This window comes from Herpailurus yagouaroundi, unplaced genomic scaffold (genome assembly GCF_014898765.1).
Source record: "Herpailurus yagouaroundi ecotype Mexico unplaced genomic scaffold, PumYag 182, whole genome shotgun sequence".
In the NCBI taxonomy this organism is placed as follows: Eukaryota; Metazoa; Chordata; class Mammalia; order Carnivora; family Felidae; genus Herpailurus; species Herpailurus yagouaroundi.
In genome coordinates, this window is record NW_024412413.1 from 36,915,926 (window position 1) to 36,943,080 (window position 27,155).

The 27,155-nt window shown below is 35.0% G+C and overlaps 1 protein-coding gene across 7 annotated transcripts in view; it reads right to left on the reverse strand.

The window, feature by feature from the left end:
• The window catches only part of METTL25 (methyltransferase like 25), a 161,344-nt gene that overhangs the window by 16,032 nt on the left and 118,157 nt on the right, over window positions 1-27,155 (reverse strand). For 3 of the 7 annotated variants that reach the window (XM_040491305.1, XM_040491306.1, XM_040491303.1), the window contains exons 10-13: window positions 19,563-19,637; window positions 18,688-18,759; window positions 17,125-17,157; window positions 16,709-16,817 (exon numbers count right to left, since the gene is read on the reverse strand). In XM_040491305.1, the coding sequence (XP_040347239.1) occupies window positions 16,725-16,817; window positions 17,125-17,157; window positions 18,688-18,759; window positions 19,563-19,637 (273 nt within the window). In that variant the 3' untranslated portion in view covers window positions 16,709-16,724. Of the gene's footprint in view, window positions 1-11,281; window positions 11,373-12,193; window positions 12,288-15,496; window positions 16,818-17,124; window positions 17,158-18,687; window positions 18,760-19,562; window positions 19,638-27,155 lie in introns of those variants that run through there. The other 4 variants (XM_040491308.1, XM_040491304.1, XM_040491307.1 and 1 more) reach the window with 4 other exon arrangements.

Below are 27,155 nucleotides of genomic sequence, written 5' to 3' on the forward strand. Positions count from 1 at the left end.
ATGGAAGACCAACACAGAAGACCCTCAAGTGATCAAACGGTAAGACAGTAGCTGCAGTGATTAAGAGGTTAGAGTCACAAGCCAGAATGCCTGCATTTGAATCCTGACTTCACCATACCATGGCTTTCTTCCTGCCTCCTCCTACATGGAGCAAGTGGCTTGACCTCTGTTTCTGAATTTCGTCTTTAGTAAAGCAGCAGAAATAATATAGTCCCTTCCTCTTAGGATTATTGTGAGGACTGAATAAGTTAATAAAGTGCTTAGAACAGCACCTAGTGTGACACAGGCACTCAATAAATATTTACTTGGCATTATTATTATAACCCATCATGTCGTTTTGGAGTTTAAAAAACCTTTTAAAAATTGAGTAGTTGCCAAGGACACTCTGTATGAATGGTATGTACGTGTGTAAGAGAAATATAATGTTGGAGTCACCTCCAAAATTTTTTAAACAGATCTGGCCACTCAAGAAGACTCCTTCACAGAGAGCTGCTCAGATGCCAGCACATTTGAGAATAGTGAGTCTGGAATTATGTTAACATATTGGAACCTTCCATGGAGACTGGGATGGTGAAAGAGCAATTTGAATAGTAGACTTTCAAAACTGTCAAAGAAATTGATGATGTATTCCTGCTTGCCAGGAAGGGGCTTATGCAACACCTTTGGACTGAATATGAGGCCAATAAAAATGGAACTTCTGGGGAGATTCAATGAAATCTATAACTGAAGTGGCCCCATTCTTCTCTTCCTGTCAAGGTGGCCATTTTGACATCTATTAACTAATACATGTAAGTGGGGTAAATATTTTTTTGATTATGACATCTGTTTAAGTTAGCCTTATGGTCTAGTCATACTTTCAGTTAAACTATATGCTGTTAGCATTTACTAGATTAGAATTGTTTTTTGGGGGCATAGAAAAAGTTTGCAACAAAGATTAAATTATAGGTTATTTTTTATAATCATATGGAGTATATAAAAAAGTTCTTTGCATTTATTTTTACATTTTGTGACTGGCCATTTGGGCATTTTTGGAGCGTATGTTTGAATTAAGTTTATTGGCACATTTATATAGAAGACTTGTTATCTCAATTGATTTCTGTCAAGTCAAGTCATTAGTAGATTGCCTACATTTCCTTGTAGTTTATGTAAAAATATATAGGCTGAGACTATTCAAGAAGTTAGAAACAACCTAAAGGTCTAACAATAAAATAATGGGTAAACAGAATATATCTCATTAGGATGGACTTTTATGAAGTCATTAAAATGCTCATTTGAAGGCAGTGTAGAGTCATGGGAAAATGTTTCCTATATAATATTAAGTAAAAGAGGCAAAATACAGAAGGCTATGTTGACTGTTAAGGCAAATACAAACAATGCATGCATTTGGACCAACCGAAAATAACTACTTGCTAGTGGGAATATAAGTAATTTAAATGCATTTCTTCACTTTTTTTTTTAACAAAAAAAGAAAATGTAAAGAGCTTTACATGGCATGACCAAATTATTCAAGGGCCAAATTCCTCACTCATTTTTCATGGATTTGTAAAAATGACAGCTTGTATGTTAAGGAGATTTGAACTTCAGCCCAAGAACCTGACTTGTTTGCCTCGATAGATTTACTGTATCTTGACTTTCTTCATAAATTCTGTGCAAATTCCAATGCCAGGTGGTTTGCTATCTTTATTAATATGAAAAGATCTCATGGGTGAAAAGATACCATAATCAGAGATAAACAGGAGAAGCACAGCATATGGTGTAGAAAGTCCACCAAAAGATATGAAGGCCTTTTGAAAAGTTGTTCATAATTGCTATATATATTTTTTAGAAGTTAGAGTTTTCTGGGAGATATCTAGATAATACAGAACATTTTCACATTATTAAAATTTACTTCCACATTAAATCCTTTACATTATAATTAAAAAATATTGCCATAGTCAATTGTGAGAAATGGTTGGGAAAAAAACCCACCATTTAAACCCAAAATTTATTAACAAGTCCTCTTGGAGTAATGCCTGTTAAATAAAGAATGTCAGCTGAAGGTAGAGGGGGTTTGTGAGATTCTGGTTTCCCTTGCATTTATTCCTTGGCAGTGACAGAAGAAGGGGGGATCTAACCTTCTTAGATACAGACTTCTTGAGCATAAGCCAAGATGTTGGTCCATTTAGGGTGAAGCTGTTGCATACCCTTAGGATTTGCATGCTCCCCAACCTGGGAATGGAATGCAGCAGACACTAACAAAGCCTGGCAGGGTCTTCCATATTCTTGGGCATAAAACCATCCCAGAAGAACCATTTTAAGACTGACTTCTCAAATGTGAAACACTTGGGAATCTCCTTAAAATACCCATTCTAATTGAGTAGGTTTGGGATAGGGACTGAGGTCCTGCATTTTAACAAGCTGCCAGGTGATGTTGATGCCGTTGGTCCATGGATTGTATTTTTGAGTAGTAAGCTCTAAACTCAGTTTACTTGAGAAAAATAAGTGATGCGGGACATTTCCTGCTTAATCTTTGCTTCCCATATATTATCTGTAACTGGAAACTAATCCTTGGACAAGGAAGTATGCCATTGGAGTGGACTCCAATTTTTATCACTCCAGTGTCCAGAAACAGAAGTATTGGTAGCTAAGAAATACATCATGTACCTCTTATGTTGAAGTCTTATGCATTGTTCTGTGCTCACCAGCTTTTGGAATGTTATGCCTTAACATTATGATGTGTAGACATCTGTATGGTTGACTACTTTTGAAATTTTGCTTTGGAATTTTCAAAGTTATTTATAAAAGATGTCTTTATAAAACCCCTTCTCTGGGTGACTCAGTCAGTTGAGCGTCCAACTCTTGATTTAGGCTCAGGTCACGATCTCATGGTTTGTAAGTTTGAGCTCTGCATCTGGCTCTGCACTGCTAGTGCGGAGCCTGCTTGTGATTCTTTCTCTCATCTCTGTCTATCCTTCCTCTGTTGCTCTGTCTCCAAAATAAAAAAAAAAAGAAACATTAGACTGAGGAATTAAGATGGCAGAGAAGTACGGGGACTGGGATTTCCCTCGTCCCTCAAACACAGCTGTATTGAGATCAGAATACTGAGTGTTCCAAACCCAGGAAATCCATTTGTGGAGTGACAGAAAAATCTCCACAGGCAGATGGAGACAGCTTGGTGGGACAGAGGTACATGTATGCAAACTGGGAGAGGTAAAATATCATGGGCACAGAGGGGAGGGATCCCTTTCTGTAGAGAGACAAAAGGGAGAGAAAGAAAAGCTGTAGATTGTGGTATTTTGTTAAGATCAGAGAAAAACCTCTCTGGACCATGGACTGGGGAATGAGAAATATGGAGAGTGCCAGTCTCTACTTTGTAAACAGCCTTAGCAGTGGAAGATCGGAGTCTTTTCTTTTTTCTTTTCTCTTCTCTTTTTTTCTTTCCTTTCCTTTCTTTCATTTTTTAAATGCTTATTTATTTTGGAGAGAGACAGAGAAAGAACGAGTGGGGGAGGGGAAAAGAGAGAAGGGGACAGAGGATCTGAAGCAGGCTCTGCACTGACAGCCCAATGTAGGGTTTGAACTCACAAAATGTGAGATCATGATTGAACCGAAGTCAGACACTTAACTAACTGAGCCACCCAGGTGCCCACTAAAGATCAGAGTTTTCAAAAAAGTGTGATTTTCTCCAAACTGGGGGTGGTGGTAGGCACACACCTGGTGGGGAGGGGAGCCAGCCCTGGGGCTCATGGTGATCTCAGGGGCGCACTGGAAGAGAATAGTCCCCTTCCTTGAGTACTGTGGGTAAAGGGTATATTGCTTCCCAAGGATAAAAGACCCTACAGGTGCCAGCCATATCAGCAGGGTAGAGTGGTGCTACCCCAGAACTGGGTCCATGTGGTTCAAGATCCTTTAAGACGTCAGGTTTTGAATTCTAGCTCAGTGCCTAGGAGGCGTGGGAGACTGTGGAGCAAGGCAAGCTGACTGCTTGTGCTACTCTGTAAAGGCTGCCTGAACAGCATAGTCTGAGACACTTGGTCCAGGGAGAAGAGACTGAGATGTCCCCATATATCTCCCCATCACCAACATGGTGGAGAGTCCGCAAACAAGATAGCAGCCCCCAGTGGAGGTGGGACCTACTTACACCAAACCCTGCCCCTCCATGCCTGGCAACTGCTTATCTACTAGAGCAGGACTGACACTATAAGAACCAGAGGGCCTCTCCTCCAGACCAGCACAGCCACAGGTCCCAGGCACCAACAGACAACTGTCCTGTGGTTTTGTATATTAGTCTGTTGCTCTTTTTTTTCTTCCTCTCTCTTCTCTTTTCTTTCCTTCTCTTTTATTTTTCTACCTTCTTCTTTTTTTTCCTTTGGAAAAAAAGTTTCTGATTTGATTTTTGTCAATTCTTATTATGTATATATGTATTAATATATACATTTATATATATATTAATTTCCTTTCGTTCTCTGTTTAATCAGGCATTTTTACTCTATTCTTTTTATACCTTTTCTATATTTTCTTCTTTGTTTTCCTTTCTCTCTCTCTGGATTAAGCCTTATAGTTTCTTTGATTCTTTGCTTGGTCTTTTTTTCATCCCTTTCATTTTCCTCTTTCTTTGGGATCAGGTCCCCTGCCCTTTCCTTTCTTCTGGGGTTACTTCAATGAACAAATGAAAGTACACCTGGTGGAAGGTATAAATAATTCACCACCACAAGTAAGGAGGAGCTTTGTAGAAGACTGACCAGTGGATAGAGCAGCCAAATACGCAAGAACAGAGTGCACACAACACACTCCAAAATCACTTCCTGAAGTGCCAGGCCCTAGACAGTGTATGACCCCTTTTTAATATAGTAGTTTTTGCAGGTGCAGGACACATAACAAGCTATTAAAACACATCAAAGACAGAAACCTAGGCAAAATGATGAAATAGAAGAATTCTCCTCAAAAGAAATTCCAGGAAGAAATGACAGCCAGAGAATTGCTCAAAACAGATATAAACAATATATCTGAACAAGAATTTAGAATAACAGTCATAAGACTAATAGCTGGGATTGAAAAAAAGCATAGAAGACACAGAGAATATATTGCTGTAGAGATCAAAGACCTAGCAAACAGTCATGATGAATTAAGAAATGCTATAAATGAGATGCAAAATAAACTAGGTGCAGTGACAGCGAGGATGAAAGAAGCAGAGGAGAGACTAGGTGAAATACATGATAAAATTATGGAAAATGATGAAGCTGAAACAAAGAGGGAAAGGAAATTACTAGACCACAAGGGTCTAAGTGATTCAATGAAATGAAATAATATTGGTTATCACAGGAGTTCCAGAAAAAAGAAGAAGAGAGAGAAAGCTGCAGAAGGTTTATTTGAACAAATTAGAGCTGAGAACTTCCCTAATCTGGGGAAGGAAACAGGAATCCAAGTCCAAGAGGCACAGAGAACTCCCTTCAAAATCAACAAAAACAGGTCAACACCATGATATATCATAGTAAAAGTGGCAAAATACAAAGATAAAGAGAGAATTCTGAAAGCAGCTAGGGACAAATGGGCCTTAACCTACAAGAGTAGACTCAGAAGGGTGGTAGGAGATCTGTCCACTGAAACTTGGCAGGACAGAAGGGAGAGACAGGAAATATTCAATGTGCTGAATAGGAAAAATATGCAGCCAAGAATCCTTTATCCAGCAAGGCTGTCATTAAGAATAGGAGGAGAGATAAAGGCTTTCCCAAACAAAAACTAAAGGAGTTCATGACCACTAAACCAGCCCTGCAGGAGATTCTAAGGGGGACTCTGTGAGTAGAGGGCAGCAAAGACTACAAAGGACCAGAGTCACCACCATAGGCACGAAACCTACAGATAACACAATGACACTAAATCCATATCTTTCAATAATCACTCTGAATATAAATGGATTAAATGCCCCAATCAATAGACATAGGGTATCAGAATGGATAAAAAATCCAAGTTCCATCTATATGCTGTTTACAAGAGATTCATTTTAGACCTGAGAACCCTTTCAGATTGAAAGTGAGGGAATGGAGAACCATCTATCATGCTTCTGGAAACCAAAAGAAAGCTGGAATACCATACTTACATCAAACTAGATTTTAAACTAAAGGTTTTAACAAGAGATGGAGAAGGGCATTATATCATAATTATGGGGTCTATCCATCAAGAAGAGCGAAAAATTATAAATGTTTATGACTCCAATGTGAAACACCCAAATATATAAATCAATTAATCACAAACAAATAAATGTATAGATAATAATACTGTGATTTTAGGGGGCTTAATACTCCACTTACAACTATGGACAGATCATCTAGGTAGAAAATCAATAAGGAAACGTCTCTGAATGACACATTGGACCAGATGGACTTAACAGATACATTCAGAACTTTTCATCCAAAAGCAGCAGAATACATATTCTTCTTGCATGCACATGGGACATTCTCCAAAACAGATCACATACTGGGTCACAAAACAGTCCTCAACAAATGTAAAAGGAATGAGATCATACCATGCATATTTTCAGATCACAACTCTATGGAACTTGAAATCAATCAGAAGAAAAAAATTGGAAAGCCCACAAATGCATGGAGGTTAAAGAACATCCTACTAAAGAATGAATGGGTCAACTAGGAAATATAAGAAGAAATTAAAAAGTTTATGGAAGCAAATGAAAATTAAAACATGACAGTCCAAACCCTATGGGATGCAGCAAAGGTAGTCCTAAGAGGAAAATACATTGTAATTCAGGCCTATCTCAAGAAGCAAGAAAGGTCCCAAAACATAACCTCATATCTAAAGGAAGAAGAAAGGCAGCAGCAAAGAAAGCCCAAAGTCAGCAGAAGAGAAAAAATAAAGATTAGAGCAGAAATAAACAATATAGAATCCAAACAAACAAACAAACAAACAAAACAAACAAACAGCATAACAGATCAATGAATCTAAGAGCTGGTTTTTTGAAAGAATAAACAAAATTAACAACCCCCTACCCAGACTTCTCAAAATAGAAACAGAAGGAAAGCTTACAGACTCATTCTATGAAGCCAGCATTACCTTGATTCCCAAACCAGACAAAGACCCCACTAAAATGGAGAATTACAGGCCAATATCCCTGATGAACACAGATGCAAAAATTCTCAACAAGATACTAGCAAATCGAATTTAACAGTATGTTAAAAGAATTATTCACCATGTCAAGTGGGATTCATTCCTGGGCTGTAGGGCTGGTTCAATGTTTGCATATCAATCAACATGATACATCACATTAAGGGAAGAAAGGATAAGAAGCATATGACCCTGTCAATAGATGCATAAAAAGCACTTGACAAAATATAGCACCCTTTCTAATAAAAACTCTCAAGAAAGTTGGGATAGAAGGAACATACCTTAACATCATAAAAGCCATACATGAAAGGTCCACAGCTAATATCATACTCAATGGGGAAAAACTGAGAGCTTTCCCTCTGAGATCGGGAACATGACAGGAATGTTCACTCTCACCACTGTTGTTTAACATAGTATTGGAAGTCCTAGCCTCAGCAATCAGACAACAAAACAAAATGAAAGGCATCCAAATTGGCAAAGAGGTCAAACTTTCACTCTTTGCAGATGACATGATATTCTACATGGAAAAACCCAAAAGATTCCACCAAAAAACTGCTAGAACTGATCCACGAATTCAGCAAAGTTGCAAGATACAAAATCAATGTACAGAAATTGGTTGCATTTCTATACACCACTAATGAAGCAACAGAAAGACATACCAAGGAATCTATCCCATTAACAATTGCACCAAGAACCATAAAATACCTAGGAATAAACCCAACCAAAGAGGTAAGAGATCTGTATGCTGAAAACTAGAGAATCTTATGAAAGAAACTGAAGACACAAAAAAATGGAAAAACACTCCATGCTCTTAGAAAAACAAATACTATTAAAATGTTGATACTACCCAAAGCATTCTACACATTTAATGCAATCCCAATCAAAATAGCACCAGCACTCTTCACAGAGCTAGAACAAACAATCCTAAAAATTTGTATGGAACCAGAAAAGACCCCGAATAGCCAAAGTAATGTTGAAAAAGAAAACCAAAGCTGGAGGCATCACAATCCTGGACTGTAGCCTGTATCACAAAGCTGTGATCATCAAGACAGTATTGTATTGGCACAAAAACAGACACAAAGACCAATGGAATAGAATAGAGAAGCCATAAATGGACCCACAAATGTATGGCCAATTAATCTTCAACAAAGCAGGAAAGAGTATCCAATGGAAAAAAGTCTGTAGCAAATGGTGCTGAGACAACTGGACAGCGACATGCAGAAGAATGAAAAGAGACAACTTTCTTACGCTATACACAAAAATAAATTCAAAATGAATGAAAGACTGAAATGTGAGACAGGAAATGATCAAAATCCCACAGGCGAAAACAGGCAGCAACCTCTCTGACCTTGGCCTCAGAAACTTCTTACTTGACATGTCTCCAAAGGCAAGGGAAACAAAAGCAAAAATGAACTATTGGGACCTCATCAAGATAAAAAGCTTCTGCACAGCAAAGGAAACAATCAACAAAACTAAAAGATGGAATGGGGGAAGATATTTGCAAATGACATACTGGATAAAGGGTTTGTATCAAAAACCTATAGAGAAGTTACCAAACTCAACACCCCAAAAACAAATGATACAGTGAAGAAATGGGCAGAAGACATGAATAGATACTTTTCCAAAGAAGACATCCAGATGGCCAACAGAAACATGAAAAGATGCTCAACATCACTCATCATCAGGGAAATACATATCAAAACTACATTGAGATACCACCTCATATCAGTCAGAGTGGCAAAAATGAACAACTCAGGCAACAACAGATGTTGGTGAGGATGTGGAAAAAGGGAATCCCTGTTGCAATGCAAACTGGTGCAGCCACTCTGGAAAACAGTGTAGAGGTTCCTCAGAAAATTAAAAATAGAATTACCCTACAACCCAGCAATAGCACTGCTAGGAATTTACCCAAGGATACAGCAGTGCTAATTCGAAGGGGCACAGGCACCCCGATGTTAATGGCAGCACTATCAATTATAGCCAAATTATGGAAAGAGCACAAATGTCCATTGACTGATGAACAGATAAAGAAGATATCGTATATATACACAATGGAATACTACTCAGTGATGAAAATGAATGAAATCTTGCCATTTGCAAAAATGTGGATGGACTGGAGGGTATTATACTAAGTGAAATAAGTCAGTCAGATAAAGACATATCATATATATATGATCATATATCATGTGATTCACTCATATGTGGAATTTGAGAAACTTAACAGAAGATCATAGGGGAAGGGAAGGAAAAATAACATACAAACAGGGAGGCAAACTGTAAAAGACTCTTAAATACAGAGAACAAACTGAGGGTTGATGGGGGTGGGAAAATGGGTTGATGGGCATTGAGGAGGGCACTTGTTGGGAGGAGCACTGGGTGTTGTATGTAGTGATGAATCATAGAAATCTACTCCTGAAGCCAAGAGTACACTGTATGTTAACTAACTTGACAAAAAAAAAAAAAGACATATTAAAAACAAACAAAAAACAACCAAACAAAAACCCCTTCTCTGATTCTCTTTGTGACCCTTTTATATATGATATGTAAAATGCCAAACTATTTGGTATTTAATAATCAGCAACTGTCTTTAGGTTTTAGTAATTAAGACTTATTTTAAAGTTAAAATTAAAGTTAATGTCCTGGTCAAGAAGCTTCTTGGTTTTCATTGATCTTCCTAATTTATAGTTAACCACTATTATTAGTTTTCAATTCTTTCAAAAGTGTCCTCAGGACACAACTTTTAACACAAAGTTCTGATTATACTTATGAGACAATAAAAACTAAGTATGACATACAGTACCCAAAGTAGTAAAAATGAATACATTATTTAGAATGTCAATGGGATTCTTATTACTGAATTTTTTTTTTAATTTTTTTTTCAACGTTTTATTTATTTTTGGGACAGAGAGAGACAGAGCATGAACGGGGGAGGGGCAGAGAGAGAGGGAGACACAGAATCGGAAATAGGCTCCAGGCTCTGAGCCATCAGCCCAGAGCCCGACGCAGGGCTCGAACTCACGGACCGCGAGATCGTGACCCGGCTGAAGTCGGACACTTAACCGACTGCGCCACCCAGGCGCCCCTTGAATTTTTTTTTAAACCTGTGAACAGTGAGCTGAAAGATCTCTTTAATGTGTTTCCTATGAGAACACATTTCTATGGAAAACACACCAACATTTTTTTTTCTTTTTCTTTCTTTTTTCTTTTTCTTTTTTGCTTTATTTGTGTAGTTTTGAATATAGTACTATACCTTAATTCCTTGGCCCACTAAAATTTGGAGACCACAGAGGTAGATGAAAGAAAAGGACAAAAGGGTAGTCTTTAAGCAGATATTGAGCATTCAAACCATTATGCTTTTAGGATAATATTAAATTCCTACAGTGAATGAGGAATGGGTGAATTATTAAGGCTTACTGCTTGCTCCTTGGGTATATACTACTGTCACTATTACTAAGGATCTATATCCCTAATGCATGCTATTTTTTTGTTGTTTGTTGTTTTGAAGATTGAAGTAAGTGTGAAAGCACCCAGCAGTTAGTTCACAGATGTTCAATAAAGTTCAGTTGGATTTTCTAAGTCTTACTTGATGAGAAACACATATCCTCTGCTCTTTGGAAAGTTATAGATATTTGTTTGGTCTTCTATTTCCTGTCTTTCAAAGATGGCACTTCTGATTTGGCCAACAAACAGATATCCTATCCTTCTTATGCATTTGCATCTTGGGGAGAGGTTAGAATCTAAAAGTCAGTACATAAATGTGTATATGATGTAACTCCACTGGGCTACTATGACCTATGACCCTCAGAGGCTCTGTAACACTTTTATTTACCTAACTAAACACAACTCTGAGACTTAGTTTTACTTTTCATAATAAAAGAATGGTAAGAAGATCTAGGTTGAATTTACTATGGTTTCATTAATCTTAAAGGTAGGAACTATGCTATTTATGGCAGCAATTTTAACGAAATCCTTTCTTCTCTAAACATCTGCAACCAATTTATTAGAATGAAAACACATTACCGATAATCTCATTAACAAACATTGATACTACAACTGTACTAAAGATCTAAAATATGAAGCATATTTTAAAAGAATTTCAAATCTATTTATTTTAAAGATAAACAACAGTATTTTCTATTAATGAGAGAAAAGTTAACCAAAAAATAATTTACCTTTCAATAGCTTTCAGTTTTATCCTCTAGATGTTGACCCTCAAAACTTCTAAATATTATTCTTCAGTACAGTACAACCTGTGCTTTAGGGATGGTTTCTGGAACCTAGCATAAGCAGGTAATGTGAATGTAATTTGGGGCCCTTTAAAGGTACTGTTTGTACATACATAGAAAGATATTCATTATTCTATACATTAAAAGTAAACACTTCTTTGCCTTCATTTTTATTCTTAGTTCTGTCCTTTTGAGTTAGCTTAAGTAGAAATAGAGTATTTAATTTTTTCTTTGTGATTTGAAGTCTGTTCCTCATGCCTTTATTCACAGAGGTTTACCTGCAGCTATACTGTCTACTAAGATCAGAAATATTCTGAAGTCACCAGAACACCAGAGATGTCTGTTGTTATAATCAAATGGTATCTGGAATTGTTTTATCTTTCCCTTGAAACACATTATTTGAGTGTGCTTTGCCTAATGGAAAACCATCCTTGAGACTTTTTCTTAAAGGAGTTGTAGCAGTTATTAGAAGACCGGATTCTTTCCTGAGAGTTGAGCTAAGTGGAGCATTAGTTCAACATGATTAGCTGATGCACACCAAATCCCATGCTGACCAAATGGTGAATTTGGTGCATACTTTCTCCATTTTTCTCAAATTTAATGTGTTCAATCATAACTGTCTGAGAACAAGTTAAAGGCTTTTCCTCCCCTGAGATTTAAATACATGCTACTTTGTTCTGTGCTGAAATGTGTTAACTCTCTTATTCTGGATTGTGCATTGGAAAACTCTAATAAAAACAGTATAATTTGTTTTTAAAGGACTTCCATTGACAGAACATCTGCAAATTTAATGAGGCAATCCATTGAGATAAATACATCAACTAATAAATCCCCATACATGTAGCCAGTAGCATCACTGGCCAAGTACAAACCTGGGGAGGTTTGGAGACTTCCAGTTCCTTCTGGTCACAGGTTACCAGAGCACATCTTTCACATGGCAGATTATTTCTTAAACAGTTCTCTTTCCTGAAAATAAGCCATTCTACTGACCATACTTAAAACAAACTAAAGGAACCTATAATTAAAGAGGAGAGTGGAACAGAAGTAAACAGACTAAGACAAAGTTAGTTAATAGTAAAGGATTGTGTGCTTCTGTAGATACTTTCTTTTCTTCCCCAAAGTCATTATCTAAATCTTAACTCTTCCATATGCCTCTCATATGTGTTTCAATGCATAGATTATAAACTCCTAAAAATTAGGAACTGCCATAGTCTAGTTCTATAAATCTTCTTGCCCAACGTATAGTGTCTACGATAGTCTTAGTCACACTGTTGCAAACTAACAGTGGTTGACTAAATTCTATGCCACATCCAAAAAATACTTTTATCGAGATGTAGGAAATTAATAAAAGATTAATTGCAGATTCAATTTAATAGTTGTATGATTATTAATACTTTATTTTCCTTCTTGAGGCTGTTTTGGCATATTGTGTTTCTTTGAGAAATTTTTCCATTTCATACAAATGTTCAATTTTGTTGTCAGAAATTTATTGGCAAATTTACAGGCATGTTCCCTTTTATATACCTGATATTGATTATTTGAACGTTTCATTTTTTAAATGATTAGACTTACCAGAGATGTGTACATTTTATTAATTATTGAAGAACCAACTTTTGGAGGTGTTAATCATCTCTCCGTGTTTTTCTTCCAGAAACTACTAATCTTTTGATTTTTAATCTCTTCCTTTTCTAATATGTGTTGAAAGCTAATGTTTTCTTATATCATGGTTTAGCTCATCCCGTAAGTTTTGATGGGCAGTGTTATCATTACAATTCAATTATTTTCATTATTACTCAAATACTCTCTAATTTCCACTGTGAGTTCTTCTTTGACTCAGAAGTTATTTAGAGGTATAATTCTTAGTTTAAAGAATATGGGGATTTTCTACTTATATTTAGAACAATTTTTAAATTTTTACTTACATATATATATTTAAGTATATAATAAATTTTATAAGTATATAATAAAATTATATAATAAATATATAATACATAACAAATATATATATATATATATATATATATATCCCACATGCCCCATGCCCAGCGTGGAGCCCAACATGGGGCTTAAACTCACAACCCTGAGATCAAGACCTAAGCTGAGATCAAGAGTCAGATGCTGAACTGAGCCACCCAGGCACCCCCAAAACAATTTTTTTAAGCTTAAATGCATTGTGGTCAGAAACTACATATAATATAGTTTCAATTTTTTTGAAATTTATTAACATTTACTTCAAAGCCCAGCATATGGTCAACTTTTGTAAAATTTTCATACGTACTTGAAAAAATTATATAGTAGTTGGGAACAGTTTATAATAAACTGTTCATTGTTCAAATCTTGTATCTTTTTGGTTTTGTTTGCTTTTTCCATAAGATAGAGGAAAACATGAAAATATTCCCAGCATGATTGTAGACTTGTTTCTCCCTGTAGTTAATTTTTGCCTTATATATTTTGTAATTATGGTATTAACTAAATACAAACTTACATTTTCCTGGCAAATTGAAATTCTTTTCATTATGAAGGTTACCCTTTATCTTCCAGAATATTTTTGCCTGAGATTAACTAAAAATCTACTTTGATATTGATAAATATCCTTCCTTTTGATGAGTAATTGCAAATATGCCTTTTCCTTCCTATTACTTTTGAATTTTTTATACCCCTGTTTTAGATGTTTTTTCTAACCAGCAACTATTGGGCTCTATTTTTCCAATTAGTCATCTTTGTTTTATAATTGAAGCATTTAATGTACATTTAATGGACGTACTGACATATCTAGGTTTGAGTCTACTATCCTATACTATCTGCTTTACATATGTTTATGTACCAGGAATTAATTGCTTTACGTTGAGAACTACACCATGTGCATTAATATGACAGAGCTATGGGGTCTAAGAACTGAGACCACCTGTGTCAACATGATTTATTTGTTTGGTAAAGGAAATCTTTGCCCAGGAAAGATAAGGCTGTAAACTAATAAATAACTTCATTGTTTCAGGAAATTCTCATATATTAATTTATCTCAGACAATCTGCTCACCTTGGCAAAGAGCTCACTTATCAAACAACAGTTTACTTATCAGAACTTGCTTCAAGACCCTTGCCTTGCTATTAGATACCAATCATAAAACTTGTCATGAACTTTTCCAAATTGCAGTCTGGTCTCCACCTGAAAAGAGCCACCTTCAAAATGCTGTAAATATCCTCTCCTGACTTTACCTTCAGAGACCCTCAAGGCAGAATCCCCTATTACTACAGACAGTTTTAATAAATTCAGTTTTGCTTTATTAACAGATTGCCTGGAGACATTTTGTGGGAGTTCAATAACATATTTAATCTTTTAACGCTCATAACAACTTTATAAGTAAATTTTATTCTTATATTCTTTTTACAGATGAGAAACCTGAGGCATCCTGAATACTAAAGTGACCTACACAAGGACAGACAATAATTTAACTCATATGAATCTAAACTATGGTACTAATATTACTGAGCCTATCTTCCCTTGAAATCTTATCAATTTGAAGGTGGCATAAAGGAGCTCATGTTCTGACCCTCTCAGCCCTATACAATAATTACAGTACTAATTATGGTAATTAGTAATTTTGTTGTCTTTCTTACTAGACTGTGAGCTCTTTGAGAAAAGGGACATATCTTGTTTGTCTCCATGCTGCCAGTGCCTAGCCTAACGTCTGACACATGATAAGCATTCAATAAATGTTTCTAAAATGAAAATTAAATGAAACCCACTTTACAAATGAGGCTCTGAGATATTAAAAGTCTTGCTTTAGCTCACTCAGAATGTAACTGTCAGGATTGATGCTCCTGCCAATACATCACATTCTTTAGCTCAACTGTAAATGAGTTCTCAAAGAGCAGTTTTTATGAGAGGAGAGTCTACAAACATTGCAATGGGGATTCATGTGTATAAAGCTGTAGTCCTGCCAAAATATTATATTTCTTTGTTCTTTTGCTGAAATATTATCATCTCAGTGAGTCATACAAGTTATCTCATGTTGATTAGCTTGAATCACACAAATGTCTCTATTAAAAATGGAAAGTATTAACTGATAAATATAATTTCTGACAATGTTTTAAGGCATAGGGAAGTTACTACAAAGTTTCCTTGGTATTGAAACAGTTGGAGTTCACTTTACTAAACAGAGCTTTACACACATGAAGTTTTTTTTCTTTATTATAACGAGAAAATAATGTTATATAAATATTTAGGCATCAGGGCAAAAGTTCAAAATCTTACATATCTGGGAACGGTGGGTGGGGTGGCAAATGTGAACGTGTGCATGCTCGTAAGTGTACAGATGAAACAAGACTGGTAAAATGTTCATAATTATTGAAGTTTGTGATGAGCACATGCGATTTGTTAGACTCTACTCTTCATTTCTGAACATATTTGAAATGTTCCATAATAAAAAGCTTAAAAAGTGGCTATTTTCCCCAATATTGTACTAGCTATACAAAGTACCTGATCATCCACATATATAATGGCTGCAAACTTCCTATCACAACACAGAGCAAAAACTTATTCTTTCCATCTGCGGATAGACTCTAAAATTTAAGAGAGTAGTTACTTCTTCTGATGGGAGAATTTTATAGTCTTTTGCTGAGCATCAAGGAAGCTTTTTGCCAACTGTCGTATCTTCTGTGTATATTAGAAATCTCAAGATTTCTGCAAATGAAAAGAACCTGTACCACACTGGGCATAGCACTGGCCTTCTTTCATTCTCTCTTGCTTTTCTCAGACTGGCTTTCTACAGAGCACAAGGTAATTATCTATTTTAGTAAGATAAGTAGCTTCAAGATTCCTTAAAGTGAAGCTCACAAGATGCATATTTCTTTAAGGACACAGAATATCTTCTCATGTAACTTAGATGAAAACACATATTAAGCACTTTTTGTATATGCCTGGTTCCTGGGTGTTTCTTTCCTTTTTGGATTTTTCCCTCCAGATCACATGGAAAATCCTTCCAAAATCTGGAGGAAAATGAAAGTGATCTTCTGTGCTAATTTTATTATATATACACCTATAACTTTCCTCTGTCCAAAAAGTTTTTAAATCAATAAAAGTCAAAATGTGGTATGTAGCAAATATTAAGGGTCTCAAACAACAGGAAACAAGGGTCAGATTACAATGTCCTATTGATATAGTAACTCAGGAATGTAGGTCAATACTTTAAATATTTTCATGAGTTCTTATTTTATTAATGTATGCTTTGACAATGGAAAAATAGATTATGGTGTTCTGTTGTTAGCTATTATTTATTGTTTATTTAAAATATAGAGCAATGTTTTTTCAAATATTTACATAACACAACATAAATGTTTAGAAGAGCAAAATTAGTGATAGTTTCCACAAACAGATACATCTAATACCTTGCTTCAACTGAAATCATTGCTGCTTCTTCAGAGCAATAATAGCATAACATCTGGGAGATTTCACAGGATCAAACAACTTCACAAGTGCAGACCATGCAATATTTTCCTGCAAATTGATAAGTGATTTAAATACATAGCAATTTGTTGAAGATAAGAATGAAAGATGAGTCAGACTATATATTGTAATATAAAAACAACATAAAAGACAAACTACATAAAAGAAAATTATTCCTTGCTGAATGAAATTAACATTTACAATTTCACCTACAGGAATTTATGTTGAGGAAATAAAAGATTTACATAAGATAGTGAACTACAGGGTTATTCTTTGCTGAAATTGTGAAAGAGTGGAAGTGATAAAAAACAATTGGGCATTACTTAAAGAAATTATTATATGATGAAACATTATTCACCTTCTGTAGTATATTCAATAAGATGAGAAAATTCTGAATAAAATAAATGAAACAGATTAGATTCAAAACTGCACTTGTAATTCGATTCCTTTATCTTATCTTATCATCATCTTATCTTATGTTAGAGAGCAGGGAGGGGTAAAAGGAGAGGGAGAGAGAATCTTGAGGGCTCTGTCTCTGGACTGTGAGACCATGACCTGAGCCAAGATCATGACCTGAGCTGAAATCAAGAGTCAGACAGCTTGACTGACTGAGTCACCCAGGTGCCCCAGATTCCAATTTTAATTAAAGTAGAAATAATGTGCTCATATATATGTGTGCAACATATACATATTAGAAAGAGGCACTAGAATACAAAACAAAAATTAATGCTGAAAGATGGGACTGTTGTTATTTTTAATTTTCTTGTTTATATTCTTCATTTAAAACTTTCTAACATATAAGTGTTATTTTAGAATAAAATATTATTTAATATTATTTAACATTGCTATTATTTAACATTGCTATTTAAAAATTATTATTATTTAACATTGCTATTTAAAAATATTTTATTAACAAGTTAATATTTTATGCTTTATATCATTTCATTGCCAATCTATTAATCTTTGTGCATATTACTTATTTTATTTATTTTTTTACCATTTACTTATTTTATTTAGGTCAATGGAAATTGCTTTGAAAAGGTAAATAATGAGTACCTAGTAAAACAGGCCCAATTCTGTCACCTATGAAATTGGAAACCAAAGATTTCCAGTGATTTTGAATTACTTGGTAGCTTAAGAAAGTACACAATTATCCAAATATTTAAAAATTGTCTTTTTTTCCATAAAAATATAAATTAGAACAAAAGCAAGCATTTATTAAAATCCATTTGTTCCAAATAGCCTGTTGAAAAGAAGAAAGTAAAATTACCCACTATGATAGAACAAAATTGTTAAAATAAAGGGCTTATGGTGGAAACATGAGGCTGAATCCATGTATGGGTTTAATTTAAACAGTTCACATAACTATTTTGATCATAGCTCAGTGTAAAATCTGCAAAAAAAATTTTTCCTTAAAGACAAGCAAAAAACCAGTTTTTTTTTGTGCATTCAACATAGATTAAAAAAAACCAAGACTGTGAAGAAGCAAAAGCAATTTTCACTGATCAGAAAGAAATTTTTATACTGCAGATTACATATGTCCAAAATCCAAAAGTGATTTAAAAGGTAAATTTTCATTAAATGAAACATATATATATATATATAATATCTTTTATGTCTGGCCTTTATTAAATTTAGCTACACAATACGTCATATATGATAGTTGTGTTCACTGCCTACCATACAGTAATTACCATACAATTAAAAGAACATAAACTTTATTATAATAGGTTTGCTGAAAACATCTGTTGTACATATGTTTATGTTTAAAAAGAGATGGAATGAATATTTAAACTTGGAAAATATAATAGGAAAAATTATCTGACTAGCTGTATGCAAAAGAAACTTATCCTAGGTAATAGTGGATCTGTTTACTATATTAAATAAAGATATTAGTTATATATTTTAAAATATAATTTACCTGCTCTTTCAGATAGCAAAGTCGATCCAGAAGAATCAGTGTCTCTATACAAGGAGCCAGAACAACTTTCAACTAAAAGAAAGGATAACATAGGATGGTAGAACTTTATTTTATTTTATTTTAAAAAAAAATTTTTTTTTTCAACGTTTATTTTATTTTTGGGACAGAGAGAGACAGAGCATGAACAGGGGAGGGGCAGAGAGAGAGAGGGAGACACAGAATCGGAAACAGGCTCCAGGCTCTGAGCCATCAGCCCAGAGCCCGACGCGGGGCTCGAACCCACGGACCGCGAGATCGTGACCTGGCTGAAGTCGGACGCTTAACCGACTGCGCCACCCAGGCGCCCCAGGATGGTAGAACTTTAAAAAACAAAACAAAACAAACAAACAAACACAAACTAGCTTAACACTTATGTTCAAGAAAATGCATCTACAGAAATTTATATAGGGCCAAATCTCCAATACCAATTATATATGTTCAGAAAATGAATACTGCAGAGATCAAAAGTTTTTCTTTAATAATAACAGGAATCCAAAGGCAGTGGTACGTATGACAGAGAGTTTTCAGAGGTACTAAGAATGAAATTCATTAAAACGCATGCTGGGGAAATAACTGCATTGAGACAAGTATGTGTTCAAAGAACTCTGAAATTTCTTCTGTGCATTTATGATACATTTTAAGAGAAATCTACCATGTGTTCTCTTTATTACATTACTGACACCTAATATAGTTCTGAAATAGGAAATGGTCCAAAACGGTTTTTCTACAGTAAGAGAAAAACAACATAGATTGGTTGGTCCCACAATAAAATTTAATTGAACCCCATTCAAGTCTGGCAACATATCCAATTTAATATGTTCATTTCTGAGATTTACCATATTAAAAGCTTCCAGCTCATTCATTCTAGGCTTGTACTTCTCGTAGTAGTCCATTATAACTTTTTCTGGCAGCTTCAAGATAAAACAACAAGAAATGTAACAACAGTTAAAAAAAAAGTTTTTCCTTATCAAACATTAAGGTAAAACCAACATTAACAATTTAAAACAAATTTGGGTGTGTGAAGAACTCTAAGGATATGAATGAAGCAAGTCAATAAAGTTCTTTCATTAATATCTTCTATACCTATTCAGCATACTGTAAATAAAAACAGCAGTAACATCCTATTAATATTGTTTAATTTCAACAAGTTGATGAAATATTTACCTTGTTTCTATGTTTAGGGTACGTAGTAGGAGCTCAATAAACATTTTTTTTGAGTAAAATTAAAAATTTTAAATGATATATCTAAAACTATATATCCTAGAGAATAATTCAAAGGCCACAAAAACCCAGTAAGGACATATGTTCATATTTAGGGTAATTTCCTCTAACATGCACATAACAAATCCATCAACAAGCATTACTTTCTGGTTTTCCTCAAAAACATAGGATACCTATAATACAATGAACCCTTGTGGTTAGCAGGCCGCTTTTTAGAACATATATGCTTCTGTTCACACCAGTTGAACTTTCTTTACTGAGTCAATTGTATTTGTTTCTAAACTTGTTATGCCAGTTATAGTATTGTAATGATATAAGTAAATATTACATAATTAATGAAATATTAATGCAAAAGGAAAAGTTGTTTCTATAAATTGGATGCCTTTGTGAAAGGATTGATAAAGGAAAGTCACTAGAAGAAATTGCTGTCAAATTACATGTGGTCAAAACAAACGTAAGTCTGGATAAAAAGAGTAAAATATCTGAAAGGATTTGTATTTAGATTTTCTCTGCAAATGTCTACCTGAATTTATTATTTTTTCAAAGTCCCTATTCTTTTTCTTACTGAACTAAATTTCTTTTGAATTTAAAAAGTATAAAAAGGTTAATGGTGAAAAGCAAGGTTTTGTCTCAGTTTCTAGTGCAGCTTTCCAGAAAAGATTTTCCCTTTAGTACAGAACCCAAGCAGATTATACCTCCTTCCCCAACCCTTTTATTTTCAAACAAATTATTGTTATTTTTTATTTTTTCATTCTCAGGTTAGTTAACATACAGTGTAGTCTTGGCTTTCAGGAGTAGAACAGTGATTCATCTCTTTCATATGGCACCCAGGGCTCATCCCAAAAAGGGCCCTCCTTAATGCCCGTCACCCATTTAACTTACCCCCTCACTGCAACTCTCAGTTTATTCTCTGTATTCAAGAGCCTCTTACGGTTTGTCTCCTTCTCTGTTTTTATCTTATTTTTACTTCCCCACCACTTTTAAAAATCTTGCCCATCTTTGAATCAAATGAGTACCCCTAAACCAAACTTCTGCAGTAGTGTATATTGGACTGGATCCAGGCCTGCGATTCAAGCCAGGAAAACTTATCTCACAAAATTGTGTGTGTGTTTGAATTACAGCCTTTAGTTAGTCTTCTCTCCAGCCATCTGAGATCAGCAGTTACGGGACAAGTCAGAACTCATCATCTTTTTCTGATCCTGCCTCACCAGCATACTGCTTCCTATAAATATAGTTTTTCAGTGTGATTCCTTGGGTTCTCCAGTATTCTCTGTTTCTCTCTTATGCCAAATTGGGAAGCACAACCCTGGTCATCGATTGCATTTGTCCCAAACTAGGAACTGTTGATTTTGCTCCTCAGAATATTCCAGTCTAGAGAACTGTGTTGTTGGTTTTGTCAGTGATCTGTAACCCTGGGAATTTTCTTTTGGTATCTTTCTCCATCCCTCTTTACCTTCATTGTGCTTCATAAAACACATGATTTGAGATTTAGCATGCTTTCTGATTTTGTCAAACAAGTTGTGTTTTGGTTTTTATTTGTTGCTTTTGTGTGACTCTGAAGGGAAAAGGTGAGAACATCATCTTAACTCTCCTATTTTTTAAAAATGGAAATTGCTTGTTTAAGGGAAACAAAGCTGGTCACTGTAGACTGCCTTAGAGGTATGCTTGATGTAAAAAAATTAAGACGGAACTCCAAAGAGTTACCCTATACAAAGCTGTGTGCAAAGACCAAAACAACAAATGGCCTTGTGCTTACACCAAAAGTCTGGTAAGTAAAAGTATATTAACATGTTTTTAAGTGAAAAATTCAGTGTTTTAAGTTTTCATCAGTTTTTTCAGTGATACACTCAACTGCCAGTTTCATTACATTAGATCACAGAGATTATCTGGAAAATTTAAAAAGATATTATCTCAGTTAATCCTAACATCAATCTGTGACATACATATTTTCATATCATTTTTTTTTTTTTTTGGTGTAAAAAGGTGATTTTATTAAAGCACAGGGCATGATCTGTGGGCAGAAAGAGCTGCCTTCATGATCTCATTTTGCAGATGACATTATTGAGTGTTAAAGTCAGTGAGTCACTGCCTGGGGCAGATCATACTTCGGCAAGGACATAACATAAAAACTTACAAGTTGACGTGCACATTGAATGGCAGTTGAGAGTACTGATCATGAATTTTATTGCTCCCTGTTGCCCATTCCCTAGACTCCAGAAAAGGAGATTAATATGAGTTAAGCTATGCAATAGGGCCCTAGCTCAGAGAGCTAAGTTTTGAGTTTAGGGAGATACCCAGTCTGAAAGAGAAACTGGAGTGAGAGGCTGTAAACAAGCGGTTATGTTCATGTTCAGGTGCTTTAGATTATTTTCCCCACTTTTTAAATAATTTTTGACAGTAATTTTAACTCCAGGATAGCCTTTGTGTTGGACAATACCTGCAAAGGTTTCAAGAGTCAAAGTTGTGGATACAAGTATCTCTTCTTTAATGCTTCAGTAAGATTCATAAGTCCTTGAATATCTTCTGTCTTTATTTCAAACCTCAATTCTTCAGTCTCCTTTAGAAGTACATTTATTTTGTCTCTTGGCTGGCATGAATTTTCTCTTTATTCTTCCTTACTTGTCTGATTTGGAAAAATGTTAAATGAACATTTTTCTTGTGCTCAATGTCTGCTAATAAGTTATATAAATAGGACCAAAAGAAGTACACAGTCTAGAGTTAGACAGTCTGGATTGGAGTTCTTTCTCCTCAATTATGTAGATTTTGCCTTAAGAAATGTACTTATCCACTTAAACTGTGTCTCAATTTCCTTATCTATAAAATGAGTATAACAGTATTCATTTCACAAGGTCATTCTTAGTATTCAGTAAGGTGATATAAACAATGCTTTTGGCAGTGTCCGGCACAAAGCAATGGTTCAATAAACATTATCTTTTCTCATATTGTTTTTTTAAATAAACTTATATTTTAAAAGTTTTAGATTTACAGAAAATTTGAAGATAGTATAGAGAGTTCCCATATACCCTATACCAAATTTCCTCTATTATTGACACCTTACAATGGGGTTATTTGTTATAATTAATGAACCCAATACTGATAGACTGTGTTAGCTAAAGTCCATTATTTTACTGAGAATTCCTTAGTTTTTGCGGCATCTGCCTGACTCAGTCAGAAGAACATGTGACTCTTGATCTCAGGGTCATGAGTTTGAGGACCACATTGGGTGCAGAGATTACTTAAATAAATAAAAACTTAAAAAAAATAATTTCTTTGTTTTCACCTAATGTCTTTTCAGTTCCACCATCCTATCCAGGATATCGCATTGGATTTAGTCCTATTGGTTGTGATAGTTTCTCAGACTTGTCTTGTTTTTGATGACCTTGAGAGTTTTAAGGAGTAATGGCTAGACATTTTGTAGAATGTTCTTTCACTTGGATTTGCAGATGTTCTTTCTCATAATTAGACTAGGGCTATGGGTTTTTGAGAGGAAGAAATAGAGTACCATGTTCCTGACATATCAAGGATACCTATCAACATAATTTAACATCATTGATATAGACCTTGATTACCCGGATAAGACAGTGTTTGTCAGGTTTTTCCACTCTAAAGTTCCTCTTTTTTCCACTTTTCATACTGCACACTTTGGAAGAAAGTCACTATGTACAGACTACATTTAAGGAGTGGGGACTTATATTTCATCTCCTTGATGGTGGAGTATCTAAATAGATTACTTGGAATTCCCTTCCATGGGACATTTGTCTCTTCTCTTTATTTATTAAAGTTTTTTTGTTGTTGTTTTTTAATATAAAGGGGCCCAGGTAAGCAAACATGGACTATACTGCAATTTCATAGAAAGTGGGCTGGATGACTGGATGAGAGATACATGGCTGTTTAGAGATCCTCCCACATTGTGCATGATCAAACCTGGGTTAGCAATTAACTTAGTTCTCACCAAGAGATGGTGAGACTGAGGCTGCTGACATATCCATGGCTAGGCCATAACTGGTTCAAGAACTAAGGTAGGTGGATGTGAAGGTGAAGCCCATTAGGCGATCTGCCCAGGGAGCTGGGAAGACAAAGCCAGTGGCAATGAGACTGAATTGGTTGTAACAGTCTTAGATTAACAAAGAAAGTTATTCATGCTATTATTCAAAGGATTAGTGTCACTACGAATCTTTTGCAGTATAATGCAAAGATGACTCAGTATGATTCTTACTTTTAGAAATGATGTGATTATGTACATAACATATTCATAAGCCCTGAAATTTATGGACAATAAGATAGAAGTTTTCTTTTCTTTTTTTTGCTTTAACGTTTATTTATTTTTGAGACAGAGAGAGACAGAGCATGAACAGGGGAGGGGCAGAGAGAGAAGGAGACACAGAATCTGAAACAGGTTTCAGGCTCTGAGCTGTCAGCACAGAGCCCGATGCGGGGCTTGAACTCACGGACCCTGAGATCATGACCTGAGCCGAAGTCGGACGCTTAACCGACCAAGCCACCCAGGAGCCCCAAGATATAAGTTTTCTTAAAAATAAAGCAAAATGTAATGTATAAAGTTATTTCCATATTCTCTAATGTATACCTGTCCAATAATTAGTTAACAGAAATAAAATTTGAACTTTCTACTATATGAAAGCAGAATCTACATACAAAATATTAACTTCAGCTCATAGTTATTCTAAAAATGATCACTGATATATCATATAATTATTACATATTCTTTCATTTGAATTAAATATGTCATTTACAGATTTTGTACACATCAATAATTCTAATAATTTAAAATAATGTAACATTAAAACATGTTGTCTCCTATATTAAAAGCATATTAGGGGCGCCTGGATGTCTCGGTCAGTTAAGTGTCCAACTTTTGATATTGGCTCAGGTCATGATCTCACAGTTTGTAAATTCGAGCTTTGCGTCGGGCTCTGGTCTTACAGGTTGGAGCCTGCTTGGAATTCTCTCTCTCTCTCTCTCTACCCCTACCCCACTCATGCTTTCTCTCATTCTCAAGATGAATACACTTTAAACTTTCTTTTTAAAAAAGCAGTATTAAAAACTAAGATAATTAAGTATCTCTTTTTCTTCCATAAATAAATAAATAAATAAATAAATAAAGTAATATATTTTCCTGTCCTTTAAATGATCATATCCTATCTTCTACTACTTCCTAGAGCTCTTTGTTGTCTGAGAGACATTTCTGTACCTAAAGCTTCTCTGTGGTTAGCTGGGAGAATAAAGATAGTTTTTATAGGCAATGCGACTGTTCTTATGTAGAATTAGACTTACATTATGTAAGAATGTTCTATTGCATAATGGAAATATCCCTTTATTTTCTGCACATTTGGCTTGGTCTTTGCATATAATATTGACATATTGTTTTTGATCTTAATTTAAAGGAAGTATAATTGTTAAATCTTGTTTTTTATCTACCCCCAAGTGTAATTGCTACAAATAAGTACAATCATTAGTTGTAAGGAACTTTATTATTAATAAGAGTATCCTCATTTTCAAGGATAATTTGAGGTGGTTTACACTACGAAGCATAAAAACATATCAATAGTAGGGTCATTAAAGAAAGGATAAACTCTTAAGGGTGTACAATTCAAAGGAGAAAAACATGATACCAAATAACCTAATTAAGGACAGTTGCTGGAATCAAGCATAAATGTAAACTGGGCCTCCTGATAGCTAAAGCAAAAAATAAGTTGAGTGTTCTTTGGAGGAGACTGTCATATCATGAAAACCTATAAAAATTATTATATAGATTGTTATATAACAGGATCTACATAAATGAAAAGGCTTCTAAATACTGTCTTTATTGAATGTCCAAAAATATCCTCACTGAATCAAATATATTAAGATTGAATGCCCCTAAAACCTAAGCCCCATGGGTTTCTGTCCAATCACTGCTTGGGGAAAGAGTCACGGGCTGCAACTTATGTATAAATCTTCCTGCAAGTACAGTTTCCCCTCTTCTACCTTAATCACCTTATTGGATTTAGGGTGTTTGTTTATAAAAATTCTTTTTTTTTAAATTTAATGTTTATTTATTTTTGAGAGAGAGAGAGAGAGAGAGAGAGAGAGAGAGAGAGAGAGAGAGAGAAGACCGTGAGCAGAAGGGCAGAGAGAGAGGGAGACCCAGAATCTGAAGCAGGCTCCAGGCTCTGAGCTGTCAGCACTGAGCCCAACATGGGGCTCAAACTCACAAACTATGACATCATGACCTGAGCTGAAGACGGATGCTTAATTGACTGAGCCACCCAGGCACCCCTGTTCATAAAAATTCTATCCAAACAGCTATGAAAGAGATCAAATGAGTCAACGAGATCTTTATCTTGGTCATGGGGAGGGTAATGCAGAGAGGGGAAGTAATGAAAGCTGAGTCATGAATAAACTTATCAATAAGAAAAATCTCAGAGAAAAAATTATCTAGAACAAAGAGTGAAATTGTTGTTAGTTCAGGAGCTCATTATAATCGTAAAGGATTAAAAAATATATTGCTTAGAAAATAACAGTAACTCGGTCACTATGGCAGTTTTGAATCTTGCTCTCATTAACAAATACATTCTGATGAGACTAGGCTGTACTTCTGGTTTTGGTTTTTATCAAGCCAAGAGATGCCAATCTTTCTTTTAAGTATATGTATTTCTGGAATAGAGTCCCACAAATTGAGAAAACCTGAGTACATCTTTACTTCTTGCAATCAAATGACCACTTCTGTTCCTTCTTAAAACTATAATAAAAGCAAACTACTTAATCATAATTCTGATAATGCATCCCTATAGAGATGAACTACTGTAGGCATAGGGATGTAAACAGGGGAATATAGTTGTTTTTTTTTTTTTAGAGGGTAAATATTTTTTTTTCAATATATGAAATTTACTGTCAAATTGGTTTCCATACAACACCCAGTGCTCATCCCAAAAGGTGCCCTCCTCACCACCCTACCCTCCCTCCCACCCCCCATCAACCCTCAGTTTGTTCTCAGTTTTTAACAGTCTCTTATGCTTTAGCTCTCTCCCACTCTAACCTCTTTTTTTTTTTCCTTCCCCTCCCCCATGGGTTTCTGTTAAGTTTCTCAAGATCCACATAAGAGTGAAACCATATGGTATCTGTCTTTCTCTGTATGGCTAATTTCACTTAGCATCACACTCTCCAGTTCCATCCACGTTGCTACAAAAGGCCATATTTCATTCTTTCTC